At 36.2% G+C, this 17,768-nt stretch overlaps 1 protein-coding gene and 1 pseudogene across 1 annotated transcript; one reads left to right on the top strand and one right to left on the bottom strand.

The window, feature by feature from the left end:
• Window positions 1-377: 377 nt before the first annotated feature.
• On the bottom strand, window positions 378-2,206 carry LOC149830064 (uncharacterized). The gene has a single exon (XM_090015694.1). The coding sequence runs from the start codon at window positions 2,107-2,109 to the stop codon at window positions 631-633; it is 1,479 nt and encodes a 492-aa protein (XP_089871820.1). The 5' UTR covers window positions 2,110-2,206; the 3' UTR covers window positions 378-630.
• Window positions 2,207-15,702: 13,496 nt separating this feature from the next.
• Window positions 15,703-17,399, top strand: LOC149830063 (pentatricopeptide repeat-containing protein At1g74630 pseudogene; annotated as a pseudogene).
• The last annotated feature ends 369 nt before the right edge of the window (window positions 17,400-17,768 follow it).

The raw sequence follows: 17,768 nt of genomic DNA, 5'->3' as shown, positions 1-17,768 counted from the left end.
GTAATCCTTGTCATGATGATCTAAATGTCAAATGGAGAAAATGGCACAACCAAATGTCTGGTAGATGATTAAAATGACAGAGAGAGAACCTGTAATTGTATGGGTGCATGTGGAAGAGATTTAGCATTATCTCGAGTCATAGTTCATTATCACAGTCGCCAAGTACCGAAAGACGCTGGCCTGCTAGGATAGGATCATTAAGGAAAATAACCTGGTGGCCATGATTTATAAGTTCTTGAATAGTAACACGAAAGACTTGCTAGTACATTAGTCACTGAAAACCTTTTTCTCCACAACCGTACTGAGAGATATCATAGAGTGACTATTCTTCGTTACCATAAATCTACTTCCAAAAAGAAACATAACTGAGCTATGAGTTTGCACAAATCCATTCCAAGTAGAAAAATAAATTGCATTGTTGAATAGGAGTACAAGGAAGACAAAAAGAAAGGCTCAAGCTTGGCAACTATAAAAATAACAACTGCCAACTATATCTTCTAGCCAAGAAATCATCCATGGGTGAATCTATGAAAAATGTCATTATGTCTATTACCGTAGGTAAGAGACCTTAAGCCCAAAATTGCTGGAAAATACAATATCCAATAAAGGATTAATTTGGAGAAAACAAGATCAAATTCTTGTACAGGATGAATCAAAATCATCGGGTGCAATTTGAGCAATCCAATTATTGAGAGTCTTTTTTATCTCAGAATGATTGACATACACCAATTCATACATACTGCAGAGGTTTACCACGACAGTCTCGTTCAAAGCAACTGTTGGCTCTCTTTCTAGTGCACTCTCCAATGCTTTAATAGAATCAGAGAGATCCCTCGAATACATCAAGCACAAGGCCTTGTTATTGATTGCAATGATGTCTGCAGGGTCTCTCTCTATAGCCTCCTCAAACTCCCTAATTGCCGAGGTGTAATCCTTCTCAACCAAATAAGCCAATGCCCGATTACGATTAACAAGGTTCTTGAACTCGGTCTCGCTCAAGAATCGACTCGAACACTTGGTTTTCATCAACATCTCGATATGAAAAAATGTAGTCCTCGCGCCATTCAAGTCGCCAAGCTGCAATTGTACATAACCAAGCTTCGACAGCAGCACCGGATCGGATGGGTTCCTTCCCAACAACTCATGAAGCAATGTTATGCAGACATCAAATTCTTTCTGGCTCAAATGGTGGCTAAGAATAGAGCTGATCAAAACCATCTCCCTCCTTTCCCACCGATCCCGACAAGCTTTCACCGCATCAATCGCCTCATCAACATCACCGGATGCCAATTCCGCCATTTCACCTCTCGCAGAGTTCAACGGATCGGCAACCAATCCACATCCCTCAGGCAGCTGCGTAGTTGGTTCAACCCTAAAACCACCACCATCTTTTTTCTCATATGGATCATCGTGAATCGTGCTCTGTGACTCCGAAACCAAGCTTTCGGAGATTCCACCATCAGATTCAGGAAGGCCCACTTCATCAGAACCAACCCCAAAATCTGACTTTTCGGACAATTCATGCCGTTCTCCGATTCCCCCATCAGATTCAGGAAAACCCACTTGATCATCGCCATCAGAAGCTGGTTTTTTGGGCAATTCACGCCGTTCCGAGACGAATTCTCCATCCTTCCGCTTTCCCCTGACAAAATCGAGCAAAAGATACAACCGATCCATGGTTTCCTGCCTCTTTCCGAGCCTCTGGGGCATCTGGGCGTGCAGCCACCGGAGGCCAAACGGCACCATCGATCCGGACTTTCCCGGGTAGTGATCGGGGTAGGTCTCGTAGCGATACTTCTCGGCATCGAGGTCGCCAAGGGCCTCGAGCTCGTCGGACGCCTCAGCAAACTTCCGGAGCTTGGCGAGGGCGAGGACGGCGAAGGAGACGTAAGCAAGGTGCTCGTGGGGGTGGTGCAGGAGGGAGAGCTTGCGGGCGCGGGAGATCTTGTCCAGGAGAGAGCGCCAGGAGCCCTGGCAGGCGAGGTCTTGGAGAGAGTCGGCGTCGTGGCAGATGCTGGAGAGGGAGATCGTCTTGTGGTGGTCACCACCAGCAGGAGGAGGAGGATCGGAGATGGAGAGGTCGCTTGCCTCCGCCGCTAGCGCTTCCATCCTCTCTCTCTCTCTCTCTCTCTATGGAGATTTCTAGGGCTTGTTCTGTTCGGAATCCCCCATTGCTTTGGCCGCTAAGGTTTGCAGAAGAAAGCCTCTGCTTCTCTCTCTCTCTCAAATGCACGCAGTGACGCAGGAGCTAATGGGTTGGGTCCGGGCCTGGGTCTTGACAAGAGTCTAAACTTGGGTTCAGAACTTGAGATTGATGACTTGATGATGGTAACAAAGGGTTCAGCGTTCACCTGGGGATGTGGTTACTAGAAATCAAAGGTAGGCAGAGATGTAAACGGTTCGTATTCGGATCGGATATGATCAATACCATATTCGACTAATCGTTAAGCTCAAACCAGATCTGTGCTTTTTAACATGTAAACGAGTTCGAATATCCATCAAATTTGAATATTTGTAGGATTAGATAATAAAAAATCAAAACCATATCCACATTCGATTATTATAGTATATGGTAAATTGTGTTAGATAACAGGTAAAATCTGATATATGACAGAATTAGAATCTGTTTATTTTCCTATTAATTGGCATTCCTAAAAGTGGCACATGAATGTCAGTGTTGAATAAAGTGTGAAAATTAAAATGTAAAATACAGAGTAATGGGTCTGTGCTAAACCGCATGCTAAATGGGTTTTTCAAACCTTTTCATTTTATTTTTAAATTCTAACCATACAGATGTGATCTATGTACTTGATTTTATAGGAATCAGCTCTTGAAGCGTTTTGATTCCAATACATGGGTGGGTTTTTATAAAGTTTGAAAAATCAGCCGTCCAAAATCTTTGTAAAATTTTGAGGCTCCAAACATCATTTTTTTTCATTTAAGACACATGATCAAGGTATGGATTCTTAGTAAATTGACCATACCCAACACATTTATAGGACCAGAACTGCATAAAAAGTACCAGAGAAACTGAAAAGCCCATTTAGCATGCAGTTTAGCACCAAATGGGTTTAGCACCTACCCATTTTAGGTAGCACCTACCCATTTTAGGTAAAATACATATGAAGCATTGTGCCAGTCAGATTTTTTTTTGGTGTCTTATTATGAACCTGCTAGTGCCCACAGCACTCATCAGGTAAGAGCAACTTTTGAATGTCACCAAGTTGATGGGATGCCATGAGTTCGAAACTCATAGGTGACATCCCTTAGTACAAGGTCGAACCTGATAGTAGTGGGCAGGGAAAGATCCAAGGGTTTTATGTCAACTATACATACCAATGTGTGGTTGATGACGATGAGTTTTTCTCTTGTTCTAGACAAAAAAGAAAACTAGCAAGTAATATGAAAGTAAATGTTAAAAACAAATAAAAAATGTTATTAAAATGCATATGAAATGAGAAAATATTGGCTATACTCGTGGGTTGCAAACCTTATAGGTGAAACTCATAATGGGAGGTCGTTTTGACTAAATCCGACCCATTGTTAAAATAGTGGGAACCCTTGGATTATATTTTTGACATAAAAGTATGATTTTTAAGGTCTGAAAATTGTGTATATTACATGTCATTGATTTTTTCAATCAAGGCGACGGATTTTTCAAACGAGAAACTTAGAAAAATGGTTTTAACTAAGGTGTTTAATTTTTCATGCGACAAAAAGGCAAAACCGTCAAGAAAAAAGTTGATTGGCCAGATTTGTCATGTTTACTAGTTGCAGCCAATTTCGATATTGTGCCTAAAAGCTAGTGTCATGTCTTTATCATCATAAGTGTTAGATACTAAAGTAGTTATTCTCAATATTTCTTTTGTTGTTCTATTGTGATGCACCTAAGAATCTAATATAGCAAATTTATACACTTGTGGATCTTCAATTTTTAAAAGCAAAAATGCAAGTTTATCATTGAAAAAATATTTTAATAAATAGATCCGAGATTTGGATCCCAACTTTAGAAGATAATGAAAATTGTTCTTCAAGACCTCATGTCTTTCTTCCTCCATTGCGCAGGAATCAACTGGATTAGGGATGTCATGTAAAACCCTAGATTTTTTTTATAATTAAAATAAATAAATAATGATTTCTTGATTTTCTTGATTTTGATTAATTATAAACCTTTGTCTCAAGTTATGAATAATATTATAAGAATAAGCGAAAAAGACTAAGGTATGAAGATTATTTGAATTTGTGTGGTTTTGGATGTTAGACTTTAGTTCTCGATCTAAAATCATCATTTGGATCTGATGTGGATCTAAGGTATTGTTTGGATTGGATCTAATTTAAAATATTAATTAGATCCAATGGTTATGGAATGGACCCTCATAGGGGACGTCTTATGTGGACCCCCATTTGGATCCAGGAGTCCAAATGAATTATAATGTTATCTAGTTTTAAATTTAGACCAATAAATAAAATAAAGATATAAAATGTGATAATTAAGATTTTTAATTATAAAATTTATTTAAAACAATAGTAGAGAGTATTAAGATGGTGAGACATCCCACACCTCTAGAATAACTCATATTAGTTAGAATTTTAAGAGTTGTTGTTGAATAATAAAACCTAATGATCCTACTTAAATAAAATTAGAAAAAAAAATCAAATAATTAAAAAGATGGGAGTCTAGAAGTTGGATTTTTTTCTAGAAAGGACTCTTCACCCCCCTCCACACGATTTTGATGAGGGAGAGTCCTTCCATAATCTGGTTTGGGTTGTTGAGAAAGGATATATATATATATATATATATATATATATATATATATATATATATATATACCCCTCTCACTTTTTTAGAAAATCTTTCTCTCATCCTTTTTTTTTCTTTCTCTCTTCTCCTAAAACATCTAGAAGGTTTGGAGTAGTTTGTACAACTATTAAACCTTCACATATGTCGGTGGTTGTGGTGGTGTAGAGATTGGATTGCCCAATTTCTCCTTTTTGTCTTGAAGAGCTATTGATTTTCATGTAAAATTTACATACTAGATGCTTTTTACGTACATTAAACATGCATATCTAAGTTATTTTTATTTCCAGCAGCATATTTATATGCCTTGATCTATTATACATGTTTTCTTTTTTTAAGAAATTGTTATTTTGATTCGAAGAAGATGAACTATGAGTTTTTCATAAAAATGATTTTGAGAAACATGCCTAAATAGGGTTTCTTCATTGGTTCGTATTAGATTCAGTCATAACTTAATTATTAATGGTGTTATTCATGAGTTAATCCATATTGAATCTGATCAAATCTAAAACAATGAGATTTCAAAGGTTTTATGGTCTCAAGAAAAGTTTTTAGAAAAAACGTTTTCTAAGAAACCTAAATTTGTGATAACTAATAGGTTATTCTCGACTAGTTTCAAAAATAAATCAATATTTCTTTGAATATCAGTCCAAAAAATCTAAATAAAATCACTAGGATAATCTACGCACCTTGATCTTGAATTTAGAATCTTGTTTTATCGTTTTTGGATTCGTATTGAGGAAAAAATGTTTGTTTTAACAAAGCTCTAGTTTCTAGCTCTAGATACATGATTGTTTCAACCTATCTCTGATAAAAGATATAAATGCTTAGGATAAACGACTCTAAATATTTTATAAAAAATTTGGATGAAGATTAACATATAATAGCATACAATGTAAAAAGGGTTTGGTAAAAAAATGTTTTATATAAATTCCAAGAAATGCATTAATCTGATGAAAATCTTGTAATTTACAGATTCTAGATTGAAAGTATGTCAGAATAGGGTTCCATAAAAAAAAATTTATTTTTGTCATTATTTTTTATATCAGTTTATTGAGTTGTGTTCCTGACGGGTACATGCAGCCACTATAAAACTATTATGATTTTATATGTGATCTGTTATTCCTGGCAAATTTTATAAAAATAGGTCATCAGGGATCTGAATTTCCCTGACAACTTATGTTTATGTTTAAGTAGTATCGTGTTTGGATCTTGTGGTTTTAATATTTTTCTAATATATATTGTATATTATCAGTGTTTATAATACTTATTGACTCATAAATAAAGGGCTAACCACTTAAAAAGATCTTAATAAAAATTTATGCAAGTTGTATGTGAAAGATATAACTAAATCTTGATTGTCTTGTAAATCAACTGTTTTGATTAATTCTAAAAGAAAGTACCTTTATTTATATAATTATGTTCAACATGTTTAGCTTGTTTAATATATGAATTCATGCTTGACTTAATGAAGATTTGATGATTTATTCGTAAGAGAATCAAGACCCCGATTTCTCAGAAATCGATTTAGGGTTTTAAGCTTTCTCTTGGATTTTGATTCTTCCAAATGCATATGTTGTTGAGATATGATGTTTACAAATTTTGTGTAACATGAACTGGATTAAGTTATGTGTATTCACCTTGTTTAAGCATAGTTATAGCTAAACATAATTAAAAATATGTAAGCCTTTCCAGTTTGGGCTTATGGGGGGCTGGATCAGGAAAAATGACATATATTTTTAGTTATGGGTTAGTTGTAATGAGTTGTGTGATTTATATGTTATCATGGATATTTTAATTAAGTCTGATATGATTTGAGTATTGAAAAGTCAAGATATTAATTAGAGTCAGGTCGATTTGCTCGATGAGGGTTTATGGAAGCTCTTAGCAGGAAAGTCGAGATTATGACTTTAATTATGTTTTGATATTTTTCTTAAACTTTTTATAAATTCAATTTTGAATCTTATTAGATCTGATATAAATGTTTATGATAGAGATAAATGTGAGTTTGATTGCTATGGTTGTGGTGTATGGATGCCCTGTTTTTGAGGAAAAGGCTCCTACACGTATTATAATTGAGATATATGATTAAATTCAATCATGTCAGATTAAGTCTATTTATTTTTATAAAAATTGAGCATAAACATGATTGTATTTGCAAAGCATGTGAAAGGATGAACATGGACATATTGATTGTATTATGAATTGGCAACATATTTTAGTTGTGCGGGTCCGGGCTACTTTAGCCATGAGACCTAAATAAATTGATAGTGATATTAGAACCATGGTTCTCAGTTTGTTTCATAATTATGAATTTGATGCATGCTTATTCTGAATATTGAAATTATGTGATACTGCATGAACAAATTGTTAAATAGCATGTTGACATGATTCTTTATTATAAAAATACATGTTATGCTTTGAGATGCAGTATTTGTGAAATACATATAGGATGATATAAATTTCATAGGGTTGCATGGGCACTTTGAGTGCCTCATAAAATAATAAAATATAGTTTTGGAGATGAAATAGTGAGATGGCAATGCAGTAACCTAAATGGAGATGAAATAGTGATATGTTGAACCAGAATGACTGATATGGTCTGCCTTAGAGAGGGTAGGTGGAATGAACTCTTTAGGCCCTATTCTTTTTATACTACGAGGAGCAATACCTCAACGGTCCCTCAGCCTAGAGACTTTAGGGGAGACCAATACTGCTTCTTATATCCTAGGCAAGTATGTCCATAAAGTACTTTTGCAGAAGTGAGTGATCATGATTATCGTTGTGGTGGATTTTATGCCCCCAGGTAGATTTCTTTCGAAGCATGTTGTTACTTCTCACAACCTTTGACTTCACTCTTCAGGGATACGACTCAGCAGCTACTCAGAAAAATTAAAATACATAGCATAATAAACACCCGAGTAGTCTAGTCTAATTCGTGTTGGTCCTACGCCATACCGAGGTAGGCCTTGGTAATCAAGTAGAACATAAAATACTTGTTCACTTTACTTTGCTGCACTTTTATTTATGATCATGTAATTATGTGGATTCATGCATATTATTGGACGATTTGATTTTATTTAAAATGCAATTATATATGCTTAAAATTTATATATCATGCTTGTTTAGACTTCAAATTGTGAATGCATGAACATTCCATAAAATCGTTAGTTTGCTTATTAGATGTTAACTTGCAGTCTTTTAGTGATTGATACTTATTATGCAAGCTGTATATATTGTATCTTGCATTAGTTGTGTGAATTTTACTGAGACTTTTCAAAGTCTCATGCTTTCAAAATAAAATGTTTTTCAGAAAATAGGTGATCTGTGGAGCGAGTTCAGGATGCTGAAGGGGGTTGTGAGGACTAATGTTTTTGAGATCCCAACGGTTATTTGTCTCTTTTTAGATTTAATAATAATTAACTATTTATTTGAACAATTGTTTCAAAGGTTTAATACTTAAATATGAGTATTTCATGTTTAGTTAATTTCTTAGTGGCATGTGTTGATAATATTTTTAAAATGTAATGTGTCCCGAAGATTTAACCAAAAATTTAGTTTATTAAATTGATTTTCAAAATTAATATTTTTTTAGTGCTTGCTCATATAAGTAATAACTGAAGGATTTTGTCATTTGGATGCTTTATTCTCGAACTTTGTTCTAAGGAGCTATTAAACATCGGTGCATGCACATGCTGACTCCTTGGAGCTTATTTTGGTTAGGGCAATGTCAATGATAAAATATTTAGATTAATAATTTCTTCTATATAATGGTTCAATCAGATTTGTTAACGGTGGTTTCGTACTAAATCTAATACTAGGAAGAGCTAAGATACACTCACGTTTGCGCTCAGGCGAGTTGTCTAGTACTTGGAACAGTTGAAACGAGTTCGTTGATGAGACTGTTGCATTATAATCAACAAGATATTAACTTTGGAAAAAAAACTGGTATTTTTGGGTTTGAAATTTGTGGGGTCGTTACATGTCAGATCTTCATTGTTAGGGTTGCGTTGTGAAAATGAGGCATGCCTCAAGAGAAAACCTACACAAAGTGAGTTTTTGTGGTGGGAACCACACCAATGTTAGGTCACTAATCTTGGGATCAATGTCCTAACAATTTTCTCAGAATTCGTGAAGGGCTTGGGCTCTCGTTGGTGAAGACCAAGAAATTGTGAATGTCACAGTTGAAAGAAGAGACACATTTTCGATGATCAGATGCAGTGGGTTCAATCAAAGGGAGATCTTCAATCCCGATGATTGTACCCTCAAAATTTATGAAAGGGAAAGAAGGAAAAAACATGATCTTAGAGAGGAAAACTTTCCAAAAACTTTCAAGATACATTCATTCTAGGGCTAAGTCACCCTTAAATAGTCTAAGGATGGATCGAGTCTAGTGTGGATTTGATCCAATACAAACCAAAGCAAATACGAATCGATCCAAGATGGATTTGATCTCAAACAACCCAAACCAAATCAACAAGTCCAAAATCTGACTAATTGGATATAATCGATCCAAACATAAAAAGAATAGAGAACGAATCCAGGTTTATTTGTAACAATTCCCCACTCCTAAAAACGCCTTGTCCTTAAGGCGTGAAGTTTGGGTAGCACAGTAATAAGTACTCCTCAATCTCCCAAGTTACCTTGTCTACTCCACTCCTGGTCCACAGAATGAGTACCTATGTCACGAGTTGTCTGTCTACTTGTAGGTGTCTCCTCCTAAGTGCGCGCAGTGGCTGGAACTAGGTGACGACCTCCAAGTAGGAAAAGTTTGGTGCGAGCTATGGAGGCATTTTGTGGTATGACTTTAACCTGGAGACGTGAAAGATTGTGTGGATGTGAGTCCCCACTGGAAGATCAAGCTGGTACACTACCTGGCTGATACGCTCTAGCACTCAGTATGGCCCATAAAACATGTGGGTGTGCTTATGTTGTCGAGCTTGGAGAACAGTCATCTGTCTGAAGGGAGGGAGCTTGAGTAGCACCAAGTCACCTACCTCAAACGCCCTTGGTCAGTGGTGCCCATCATGGGCTTGCTTCATGCGGTTATGTGCGGTGGTCATTTGATATCAGAGGATTCACATAAGCTCATCACGCTCTATTATGTCACGCTCTTTTGTAGTGGCTCTCATAACCCCTCCAACATATGCTTCAATGGTGGGAGAAATTCTACCTTAGACTACCTAGAACAAGGTCATTTGGATGGCTAAGTGGTAGCTCATGTTGAAGGACCATTCTGCCTAGGGTAACAATCGTACAAATGAGCAAGGGTGATCCCCAACAAAAGACCACAAATAGTCCTCTAGACAACGATTGAGTATAAAAGTCAAGATTTTTCTTTGGCAATTAAAATGAATAAATAATGAATTTTACTTATATCTATGACATGAGTGCAATTTCTTAGTTTTCTAAAAATTCTTGAATTTATTGATTTTCTTGATTTCGAAATATGATGAAATTAAGTCTCAAGTTATGAAGAATATTGCAAGAATAATTATAAATTTAAAATATGGACTAAACAAGAAAGTAAATGATTTGTATATTTTTAGATTATGGATCTTGGATAGATCATATTTAGATCCAAACTTTAGTATTTAAATCCAATTCAAATTTGGATTAAATATGAATTTGGACCTTAAATTAGGTAGTGGATTTAACTAATGGTATTTGGATCCAACCCAATTAGGTTGGATATAACTCATGACATTTAGATCTAATTAGAGATAGATTGGGTTAGATATAACTCAGGATATTTAGATTCAATCTCATTGGATTGAATCCATAGGGTCAGATACTCTCAACAACATTATTATTGTTTTGATAAAAATTTTGGCAGATATGCATTTCTACAGTTAATATATTTCTCTGATATGCATTAACTTAGCTCATTTGTCATAAATATAAGATATTATAGCTACTCTGTCAGGGTAGTCTTAGATCTTTCAACTGCACATGTAAAAAAATACCATTAACTATGGCCATGAGTCGTAGTTATTAGTCATCAATGACTACTGTCATTAACTATGGCTCATAAATGCACTTAATAGTCTATTATCATTAACTATGGCTATAGGTCATAGTTAATGCTATTAGATACGGTACTATCCACTATGGCCGTTGTCGTAGTTAAAACTTATTTAATATAGTTTTTTAGTATTACCTACAACCCCAATCATAGTTAATAGTACAAAATTTTGTAGTGATTTAATTCAATATAAACACATCATACGCAAGCATGTACACATTCAAGCATATTGAATTCACATATATCAAATTCATAATATGAATAACATGCAAGATCCAATGTATTTTTATACGAAAACCCATTTTTTCTTAAAAGTGACATCCATACACCGAAATTGACTTTTACAATAAAGATTTTGAATTTTAAAGCATTTATATATAGGTAAAAATAGTTAGAATCCAAATTCGTACATGTTGTTCATACACGAAAATCATGCTAACCATGATTTCAAATTGTCATAAACTAATTTTTCTCAAAATAACATCCAAGTACTCAAAAATCAATTTTCACATATAAGGTTTTGATATTAATTCATATTTACACATTCATGTGAATTTGAATATAAGATTTAACATAGATTCAATATATTACATACAGATTATGCAAAAATATGAATTCACATAATCAAAATCATTTTTACAAAAAATACTTTCGTTTCTCCAAAATCGATTTTCACCGAAAATTATTTTAGAGCTTTGAACCATTATGATCGATGTCATATCAGTCCTATGTAGTATTCATGATTGATATATGCATGTCAATATGCATATGTGGATCTTTCACAACATGAATATGTGTATTGGCACTATGCACACATGGTTGGTATGTCCCTACTGTAACGCCCCAAAATTTTAAACTTTCGAATCTTTCAGAAAACAGGCAAGAGATTAGAAGAAAATTTCTTTTCTTTTAGAGTTTGCTTGTGAAATCAGCAGAAGACTATTCTTTTGTTAAATTTAGAAAGTCAAGCTGACAACTTTGGGCATGTTAGCTAAAAGAACCAAAACTCACAATCCATGTTACTTGCAAAACACTTGGAAAAGCCACTTTCATTAAAAGTTCTCAAATAGTATAAAATTCGGATATCCCAAGGAAAATCTGTTACAAAACCACAAAAAAAAATGTCCAGAACGCGAGCTAAGAGCAGGAAAAAGGAAATCTTGAAGCCATATTGCATCGCGTCATCGCCCATGGTGTACCTAATCATCATCTGTACCCATAGAATGGGTTAGTTTCGCAAAAAACTAGTAGATGCACAAAAAGACTACATGATACTGAATTAAGTACATTTAATTAAGTATGCTAAGTAGTTTAAAACAGATATGTAGTTAAACAGGCAAGTCGATCAAAACAAGTAAGCAATTCAAGCAGGTAAGCAGTTTGAAGCAAGTAAGCAGTTCAAAACATGTAAGCAGTTCAAAGCAAGTAAGCAGTGCAACTGTCAAACGCAACATGACAATTTATTTGATCGTAAGTTGTGAACTACCACGCAACAAGCTTGTTTTCGTTCCTTGAACGGGGTCTCTGTATTTAATCATTATCAAGTCATCATTTGACGCTCTCACTATTTCTAACAAACTCATATCTCAAGGCCTTACGTGGCCAACTGTCACCTGTTATGACTCACTTATGGCATCATACTTCTCAAAAAAACCCACCCTTCCATAGAAGGTCCAAAACATGATCTAAAATCAATAAAAACTCGATTCTCACATCTGAGTCCTGCATGTAATCATGCTAAAATAGAAAGCAAATCTATAGATTCATAACTGGCTATTTCATTCAATCTCAGAAGATCATCACAGCTCACTATAAGTTTTTATGGTAATCAAAATTCATAAGTTTCACGTCGGATCGCCTAGTCTGGGGAAACATATGACCTCACAAGAAATTACCGCCCTAGATGGTATACTTGATCTTGGACACAAGAGTTCACCGTCTTTGTGGCTACCCGCTCTTGGACAGTGTACATCCTCACAGAGAATCTTTTGGGAACCCGATCTTCAACAAATGTCATATCCAATAAAAATTATTGTGATACACGCATCAACACAAATGACCGCTCTCAGGGTCGATAGCCACTATTATAATTAACAAAATCAACGCTGGATCATCTGGTTTGAGAAATGTACAACCTCATAAAGAATTACCGCCCTAGATGGTATACCTAATCTTGGACCATACACTTCCTCACAGAAGTTCACCGTCTTTGCGGCTACCCGCTCTTGGACAATGTACTTTCTCACAGAGAATCTACCACTCTAGCCGGTTACCAGATCTTGATCATACATACCCTCACAGATAATCCTTTGGAGATCAGGTCATCAACAAATACCATACTCAGTGATACATGCATCAATGCAATCAACTGTTTTGAACAATTGACCGCTCTTGGGGTCAGTAGCCACCAATATGGGCACAAACATGTATACCATCAATATGCATCATATCACTTCACATGGTAAATCAAAACACAAGATCACATATTCCTCCAATAAGGTTCCATGAACCATGAACATTTATCGCAACCTGTTAACATTTCTTATCATGTGGCATTTCAATCACATCATACAGAAGCATATAACACTATGCATTGTATCATTGCTACAAGGAACATTGCATTCCTCAAATAGGACCTCAAAGCGTGCATAAACAAAGCATGAGTTCTATACACATGAGAACATGAAGATTACATAATATGAATCAACTAAACATCAACATATGTAACTCCTACGTAGTTCAATAAATTTACATAGGATTCAAGTTATATGTGCAAATATTCAAATCATTGCATCATCATATGCATTCACAATTCTTATCTCAAAGCACATCGCATTCGACCTTTCTAGCGTGTAACTGTGAACACTCGAAATTTTTCAAAATTTTTAAAAAATCCCCTTTTGCCCCTGGCTCCCAACTTCTGAGCAATTGGGTCAATTTCTAGTCAATTCTCGAATTCAGTTCATGGTTGAAGATCTGAAATCCAACTTCATTTCACCCAATCTCAAATCCAGATCTAATATCTGAATCATATTCTGAGTCTTAATCTTCTATTTTTCAAAAAATCAAAAGAATCGAATTCCCTATATTTGTTCATATATTTTATCTAGATCTAATTCAAGATCCAAACTTGATATTTTCTCAAAAATCTCAGATTCAGATCCGTTTTGAAACCCATTTTTAAATCAATTTTGCTATTTTCAAAACCCTTCTTTTTTGTAAAAACCTCAAAATTATAAAACAAAATATTTTAAATCCCTCATAGATTTAGGTTTTTCTTTCAAAAATGCAAAAGATAAAATGGCTTTATCCCCTTTTCTGAAAAAAAAAAACTTTGTAAGTAGAACCACCATTGTAAAAATTCTCTTTCAAAAACTGACATTTTGAAATTTATTGAAATGGGCGGGACCTCTTTCGAAAATTTTCTAACGGCCTTCCGTTATAAAAACAAACAACATGGGTCCTCTCGATTCATCGCTCTTCACCCCTCCATTTGCCTCTCATTCACGAATTTTCCTTCTTCCCCTTCTCCTTTCTCTTCTACCCCTTTTTCTCCTCTCTTCTTCTCCTTTCTCTCATCTTTCCTCTGGTTCTCACTATTCTTGATCGGTCAAAGGAATTCCACCCAGCAGAAACGCAAAAAGAGAAGCCCCTTCTCTCATTTCCTCAAACCCACACAAAAGCATCCAGGGGAAGCACCACCTCCTCTCGATCAATCTCTGGTAAGCAACCATTCCCCCTCTATTCTTCTTCCATGAATTCGCCTTTTCCTCCTTTTTCTTCTTAGATTTTCTTTTCGTTTTTTTTTCTTTTATTTTGTTAAAGCAACATGTGCAATACTGACCTGCCTATGGCAACGCCGATTTGCACTTTTGCAATAGAACTCTTGGCCTTTTAATTTGGCTACATTTCTTCATCGTTGTTTCATACATTTTTCAATTCTCTGCACCTGATGACATCCATCACTATTCATTCATGGCATTCTCGCATTTCATTTCCTGCTACCTGCTATTTTAGCATCTATTCTTTTAGTTTTGCCATTTCACATGTACACTTTGTTTCTGGCATTACAACTCTGTGCATTTTTCTCTTAATGCTAAGTTTGATGTGGCAACTCATTTGTTAATTCTTCTTCCTATTCATGTTGCATTCCATTTAACATTTAAAGCAATCAAGACCCAAGCCATCATCGGATTTGATCCCTTACTCTGTCCCTCCCGTGAAAACATGGAGGATGCTGACAGATTCAGTATCTAATTTCATCTGGTATTGATCTGTTGTACATCAACTTGATGTCTTGCAACTGAATGGAGTCTGGTTCACAAAGAAGAGAGAGAAGGAGTTGGGTGTCGGCCTCCTGCGAAGTTCAATATCTGTAGTAATACATTTTGTCATGCTGAACTCAAATTGGATTCACATCGGGTCTTGCTTTTGAATATTTCACTTTGATTTGGTGTAAAACTCTCGCATAACTCCTAAGGAAAGTGACATCCGGTTACAGAAGCTTGATGCCTCTGATCCAATCTCACTCATCATGTTATTTCCACTCAATGAATTTCTACCTTCAGCAGTTGTGCTAAGGGAACTATTGCATCAACCGCAATTCACCTTGAGCCATACTATCACTGTAAATAATGCACTTATTGATTTATATGGTAAATGCGAAAATATCAACATGGCAAGCCATATTTTTAGTTGTATCACGAACAAGGGCCTCATTTCTTGGACTGTAATGGTTGAAATGTTTGCCATGCATGGGCATGGTGATGAGGTTGTTGAGCTTTTCCACAAGATGGTGCACTCAGGAGTAGAACCGGACAGTGTTACATTCATTGTTGTTGTATATGCATGTAGTCATGCGGGTCTAACACACTAGGGAATGGAATTATTTGAGATGATGAAAGAGTTCTATCATATTGAAGCATTTATGGAGCATTATGGCTGCATGGTGGATCTCTATGGTCGAACTGGTTTGCTAAATCATGCATATGAGTTCATAATTCACATGCCAATAAAGCCTAAGGCTGTAATTTGGAGAACTCTGCTTGGAGCATCCAGCATACATGGTGATGTTATCCTTGCTGAGCTTGTAAAGAAATGGCTGTCTGAAATTGACCGTGAGAATTCTAGTGATTACATACTATTGTCAAATATATATGCAACTGCTGGAAAATGGCAAGATGTGGCTGTTGTGAGGAAGTCGATGGTTGAGAGGAAAATCATAAAGACACCAGGTTGGAGTATGATAGAAGTTGACGAGGTGGTCTTCAACTTTGTTGCAGGTGACAGACTGAACCCAATTGCAGAAATTGCCTATGAAAAGATGAGTGAGATAATTACAAAGTTGAGATGTGAAGGATACATTGCTGCTTGTTACTCCCTACAACACATCCACTGTCACACTACAACACCCTGTATTTCTCCACTGCACTTTCAAAGCACACTCACCCGATTTACTTCATTGAGTACACACGCACCTCTTGTACAATGTTTGTGCACATTTCTTCACTGCTATACCGACCTTCCTCACCACATCTTCCATCTACTACTTCACCTTCAACACCTATGACATTTGCCACTCACATTCAGCAACACATGCACTTCACTCCACCTGTTGCACCTACATCCACACCCTTGTTGCATCTGTATGGTCACCTTCATTCACTCCACTTGCTGTCACAGCATGTCATTCCCCTGCACCCGCTACAACATTGTCACCTATGTATCTGCACCCAAGCACTTCATTGTTGCACCTGCTGCATTGGCCATTCCATCTATCCATCAGCCTTGCATGTACATTTCTGCACCCACAACAACACCTTTATCTTCATTGCACCATCAACATCATATCACCACTTCACCTGCTATCTTCATCTTCACTACTACACCTCCACCTTCTCACAACACAACCATGTGTTGCTGCACATTTCCACTTTCACAGCACCACTTCACTATTCACTACATAACACCCTAACCAGCCCTGTACATCAACACTTTCTTCACCCTTGTGCACCATTTGCTGCCATTGCAACACCACTTACATTTTCTGCACTTACAACAACACCCTGCACTATGCTTCACTCACTGTCTCACTTTTTCTCTGCACTTTTACACACTTCCCTGCACATCTTGCAACACCAACACACCACTTCACCTTCAGCCACTACACTTCTCACAGTGTTTTCACAACATCTGCATATCCCCACTACACATTTCACCTGCACATTGCTCATCACCCTCTTCACCTGTTACCTCCATCAATACCATCTACACTTCTACACTTCTCCACCCATACCCCTTTTTGCACTTATGTCCAGCAGTAGGCTATCCCTGTGCATCCACAACCACTAGTGGATTTAGTGCCTTGTGCCTTATACTACTGCATTCTCTACACTCTCCTCTTTCATTTCCATCTCTTGTAGTGTGTACACACACACTGTGTGCACACTCATTGCACATGAACACAGCATGTTGTTGCAACCTTTCATTTCACCCTATGCTTGCAGGTATTTTACAACAGCTTTGACTTTGTACATGTCCTCAAGAAGCTATCTTATTGTAGAAGTATATTGCTGAGGTTGTGACTCTTGGGGCATTCACAACAGTTTTGCAAATTGCTGTAAATCTTTGGTTTTCACAACAGTTTTGCAAACTGCTGTGGCTTTTTGGCAATCACAGCAGTTTTGCAAACATTGTTGTAAGCCTCATCTTATATCTTTCTTCATTTAGCACTAGCCCTACCCTTGGACACCCTCATGTTGTAATTCTTCATTGATATTAGCCTTACATATGCATAGTCATGTGCATTTTCTCATTAAATACATGCACTGCATTTTCTTATGCATTTAGGTAGATGCATTTCCATATGCATTTAGGTAGATGCACCCTCATATGCATTTAGATAAATGCATTCACATATGCATTCTTCATTTAGCATAAGCATAG

This window comes from Nuphar pumila, chromosome 8 (assembly GCF_984573655.1).
Source record: "Nuphar pumila chromosome 8, dmNupPumi1.hap1.1, whole genome shotgun sequence".
Lineage (NCBI taxonomy): Eukaryota > Viridiplantae > Streptophyta > Magnoliopsida > Nymphaeales > Nymphaeaceae > Nuphar > Nuphar pumila.
The sequence above is the reverse complement of the archived record's forward strand: the minus strand, read 5'-3'. Positions and strand labels throughout refer to the sequence as shown.

What these genes read in the sequence shown, in the direction of transcription:
- LOC149830064 (XM_090015694.1), bottom strand. Translation starts at nt 2,109, where the DNA reads ATGGAAGCGCTAGCGGCGGAGGCAAGCGACCTCTCCATCTCCGATCCT.